The 5168-nt window shown below is 50.4% G+C and overlaps 1 protein-coding gene across 1 annotated transcript in view; it reads right to left on the reverse strand.

The window, feature by feature from the left end:
• Window positions 1–705, reverse strand: part of LOC119100458 (E3 ubiquitin-protein ligase UBR4-like) — a 2773-nt gene extending 2068 nt beyond the window's left edge. Inside the window, exon 1 of the mRNA XM_037223551.1 lies at window positions 629–705. Within this exon, the coding sequence (XP_037079446.1) occupies window positions 629–705 (77 nt within the window). The remainder of the gene's footprint in view (window positions 1–628) is intronic.
• Between the last annotated feature and the right edge of the window lie 4463 nt (window positions 706–5168).

The following is a 5168-nucleotide window of genomic DNA, read 5'->3' on the forward strand; positions in this document are numbered from 1 at the left end:
TGGCAGTCTAAAATACTTAATTCAGTTCGAAACCACTCCTGTAGATTCGGCGTCAGCGTACTAATGACATGACAGCAGGTTGCAAGCTGGAGGGTTCACGCTTCCCAATTTTCTCAAAATGGAACGGGTATCCCGAATTTTGTGCGTACAATGCATGTTTTTCGGGTTGTCCGGTTCAGAAATGTCACTTTCAGTTCAGGGTATCTTCGGACTGCAATTTGGCCCTCAATTCTGCTTACCCCTCCTCTATCTTGGACGCTTACCTCACCCATGACTGTATCAAAAGCGCTCGCTCCGCTTCGGGCCCAGTAATTTTTGCGCCATCATTAAAGTGATGGCACGTGTCGCCCCCAGCTGCGATCCGTATCCGCGTATCCGTATCCGTGCTGCCTCCGCGCCCGATCTATCAGCGCCGCGTCACATGGACCGCCGCGGTGGTCCGACCCTGCGGCCGCCCCTCGCGGCGGCGGCGGCTCCTTGATGCAGACCGCGTCCGGGTCGGAGAGCAGCGCGTGCGTGACCCCATGACCTTGGCGCGCGCCGGCTGCTACAGATTCGTCGGCGGTCCGCCTCGCGCTGTGATTGGCTTGGGCGGAGACGGGTTGATGGACAAGGGGCGCGACCTCACCGTGTCCGAGAGGCATTGTCCGCCGCCGCTGACTGCGCGCAGGGCAGCTTGTCGTGCAGACGGTGCGACCTTGTCATTGCGTCGCCTTGCTTCCGCCTTGACGCTTGGGATTTCAGCCGCTGCCCATGATTACACTGCCGACGCCTCTACAGACGGTGCGGCTGATTTGCCTCAGCTGCCTCGGCTTCACGTGAGCCACGTGCTTCAGTCGGTCGACGGAGCCTCTACTCTACGTCTGGTCCCAGGCCAGGGGCTGAGTCAGGCTGCGACGCTTGTCCATCGGATCGGCCTGGGCGCCGGAGTGATGACGAGGATCGAACGGCCCGCGGTTAAAGCTCACGAACCGCCCCCCGCAGACGGCCGGGGTTCGTAACTGCGCCGGCCGTGAGCGCGCGTCACCATGGCGTGACGTCCGGTCTGGGACGCCCACTTCTAGCGCATTCTCGGGACAATTACACGTCAGGACCGCGTGCCGTCCAGCACGGGGCGCCCGGAGGCGGAGGAATGGCACGCCTTGTTTGAAGGCCCTCCTCAGACGTTTACCGGTTGTTTAATGACACCTGGGTGCGGCACAGTGCAAGTGGTTATGTTCCACGCTGGCAATACTTTTACATCGATTTGAAACCTGCTGGTGTTACGCTCGTGGAGCTATAAAGTCCGTACGAAACGCCCGTTTTGTGGGTGCGTGGGATTGGTAAGCCCATGGACGTCGCCACAGACCGGTGTCAAATGGCGCCTCGACATCAACTTACCGTGCGACGCGGCTTTGTCGGCATGCAGGCTTTCAATTAACCAATGTCCTGAACACTCAGCACTCAGTTTATGTGCCGATGCAGCAAGATAGGCCTTGGAGGACGGACAGTATAACGTCTTTTTATACAATGCTTTCAACGCCAGACAATTGGACGACCTCCAGGGGCCGTGTTTTGTACATAATGTTTTAACAACTGGCATGCGGCCATTTAGAACTGATTGGGGCGAGGGCAGCTGTATGCGCTTATAACGCTCAAGGCAGCATCAGAAACAAACGAATAAGTTCTGAGGACCTTGTTTTAAGAGGCATTTGTGTGACACCAGTTGACGTCTGCTATCCGAAAATCTACGTTGTTGTTTCCGAGATGTTTGTTCTGCAGTCATGCACATGTGCAGCCACGGCTCGGTGACGGTAGCAGCTGGCCACGCAAAGTGGGCGTGCTGCCAGGCCAGCAGGGCTGCGTTATTGCATCGGGCGTCGGACCGGATCCCACAAGCGGAGCGCCATCGGCACGTGCAAACATAGGCATCGCGATGGTTCGACTTTAGAACGCGAAATTTGTTTTAAAAAAACGCCGAAACGCGTGTTGAAACCCGCCTCACAGTTCAGCGCGACGAGGGCTCACAGCCAAAAGAATTAACACATTTACACTGGGAAAAGAATGACAATCGCGTGGGCAATAGTGATAATTGATGTGTTCGGCTGCGCACGTGCGCTCGTGCACAAACAGCACACCGACGGTGAGGAGTCTTGGGGATTCAGCGACCAGAGCAAACGACTGCTCGAAACCGACTGGAGCGTGAAGGTGTATGTTCTGTCAACGAATCACCCGATCAGCCTAACAATGTCGGACCCACAGAAACGCCAACAATCAACCGTAAAACGACTGATGTTGAGGTGTTCGAAAACGGGCTCTATTAAAAGCCCGCCGGTCCCTAACACAAGCATGCTGGGGCTACAAAATTAATACAGACAGACAGATTTATACAGTCAGGATTTACAGTGCCCAATATTGCCCCAAAAATATTTGCACCATTTCACAATAGTTTGTGGTTCCCAACCGGTCAAAAAACTTTCGTTGTCAGCAAACCCCTCCGCTTTCGTCAGGCCAAAATGCCCGCGTTCATGTTGCCTGGTTTGCTGAGCGCCAATGGACTTGCGGTCCAAAAGATTCGTCACTGCACCATAACATCCAGGGTCTTTTCACGCGTTTAATGCCTGCGCTCGGTTGCCGCAGACTTCCTGCAGACGCTGATCGCGAGTTGCGCTGGTACTTCTCTGCGCCGGCGGATATGCGTCTCTACCACTGGACCGGCAGCCGACGGTCGCCGCTAAACGGGGCGAAAAATCTTCAGTTGAGGCAATAGTGTGCCGTTGCGCTGGCGGCCATGTCTGTTTCTGTTTGCAGGCTGACCAACCGCTGTAGGGTGCAATAGTTGATTGGTGTATGGCCTCTCACCCTCTACCGCCTGCCCTCGTGTTGTGCACATCACGTCGTTGCAAGGCAGATATCTGACATGTGAAGAGACATTCAACAGGCTAGCAACGCGCGATCAAAGCAATTTGATTGAGACAGGAGGGTGGAGTTGCATTGGTATCAATATATTATCTGGTGCGTAGCTGACTGCATGACGTTGAGGCACAAGCATGAATAGGTCAAGAGCACGTGACGTCGTGGACTTTTCAGCATTCAGCAGCATGAGGGCTGAAATGAAACACAGCTATGTCATACGCCATATGTGGAATTAAAGTATCGAAAACGGATAAAGTGGAAAGGGATGCGAGTCGAATCGGAGGAAAGCGACAGGGTAAAAAAATTAAAAAAGCAGAAAAGCCGACAGGGACAAGGGTAGAATTGGAAAAAGTTCGAGGGCAAAAAGTCAAATGGGACACAAGTTTACAGGGATAAAGGTAAAATCGCAAAAGATCGAAATGGATAAAACTTGACAGGAATTCAACATTGGAAAACGCTTTAAAGAACGCAAAATCGACAGTGATTAGCCTTGCGGCGGGTAAGTCGAAATTGGGAAAAATTTGACGTGAATAAAGGTGCGACTGAACAAACGTCTGACGATACAAAATGACATGGATAAACATGGGTTGGAGTCAGTGGCGGATCCAAAGTGAGGGCACCATCCCCCTTGGACCAAGGAGCACCAAAATTATCGCGATGAAGAGGCACCAAAATTATCATTTCGTAAACTGGTCAGTGCATTACGAGGAACATTATTTACACAGATAAGACACCAGCATTCAGGGGATCAAACAAAAAGCCATTGCCAGCCGTTCGAAAAAGGCATGTTTGCCGAAATATCAACCTAACTTTATCTCTATTCCCCGGTTTTTTCAGAAGAATAAGGCTAATGCTGCTGTCCTTATCTATGCAAATCTTCATTTCGGGCCACACAACCTTATTTGGTGCCCGTTCGGCCCACAGAGGGATGGGCATGGGGACCATGCTCCCTTGGGCCGAAGGGGCACGAAAACCTAGAGGTGAAAGGGCAACAAAATTCCCATTCCGGGTCCTCACATCTTTTGTCTTCAAGACGCGTCAAGGCTGTGGGCACCACAAGCGGCTCAAAGTCCTCAGGTTTAGCACAAAAATAAAAGGAAATCGACTTCTAGAAATAAAGTTGACTGAAGTGGGGTGCGCGACTACGGCAGAACGTATTTCATGGATTGAAAAATAAGAATACGAAATGAAATGGCCGAAATCCGGGGACGTCTTGATTGGGGGGGGGGGGGAGGCACCACAATGAAGTGTGGCCCCTTCCTTGATAACATCCTGAACCCGACTCTGATTGAGATGCAAATAAACAAGGAGGTAGTCAAGAGGAACCTGGGAGTGTGAAATGAACCCTATTTCTTGCCCATTTATTTAATTTGATGTTTGCTATCATTTTCATCATTATCATTTAAGACAAGAATATGAATGGTTTAACTCCTGCCATTTAGAGAAGATGGTGCCGACCGCAATCAGACGTACCTATGAACCCAATGGGCTTCACTGTCTCGGAAGTGTGTCCACCAATTGAGAGCCGCCAGCGCTCACCCACTGAACACTCCTGGCGGAAGCCAATCTTCGGCCTTCCCGACTGAACCCTACGGAACGCACCACAGCGCTCCAGGTAGCCGGTCTGCTATTGATGCTCTCTTTCTGTGCCCATTGAGAATTCCCTCGCTTATCAATTTCTAGGTCGGTCGTCAGCAGCACGCGCGTTTTTTTTTAATCCTGGCGCGGGACAGACAATGTCTGATCCTTAAAGTTTTGTGTTGATTCCCATTTACCCCTTGAAACGAGATCTTACGTAAGTTGTTCGTTGCATTAGTGAAGAGCATATTCACATAGATAAGATAGAAGCATTAGCCTTATTCCTCAGAGAAAAGCCAGAAGAAGAAGATATAGTTTGGGTAAATATTTCGGCAACATGCCTTTATCAAAACAATATCAGAAGTGCTATTGAACCGCACCTTTGTATTGTTTTGCTATTTTTATTGGCTATTATTTTTCATTTCATTTTGTTTTTGCTATTGTCTCGAAAAGGCATGTTGCCGAAATATCAACTAATCTATATCTCCACTCTCCTGGGTTCTCTCCAAGGAATAAATCTAATACCCTGTCTTATCAGTGCAAATAAGATTTTGATTCATTGGTTCCGGCTGTTTTTTATAAAGCCCACTTCTGGTTTATGGATCACATAGTTGTTTTTTAAACATGGGTCCCTTGATCATCGTCCGGACTGGCTCCTTCGCAAATAAATGTGCGGGTTCCTGTTTCCACTAGTT

The sequence above is a fragment of the Pollicipes pollicipes genome, unplaced genomic scaffold (genome assembly GCF_011947565.3).
Source record: "Pollicipes pollicipes isolate AB1234 unplaced genomic scaffold, Ppol_2.1 Scaffold_4881;HRSCAF=5763_pilon_pilon_pilon, whole genome shotgun sequence".
NCBI lineage: Eukaryota > Metazoa > Arthropoda > Thecostraca > Pollicipedomorpha > Pollicipedidae > Pollicipes > Pollicipes pollicipes.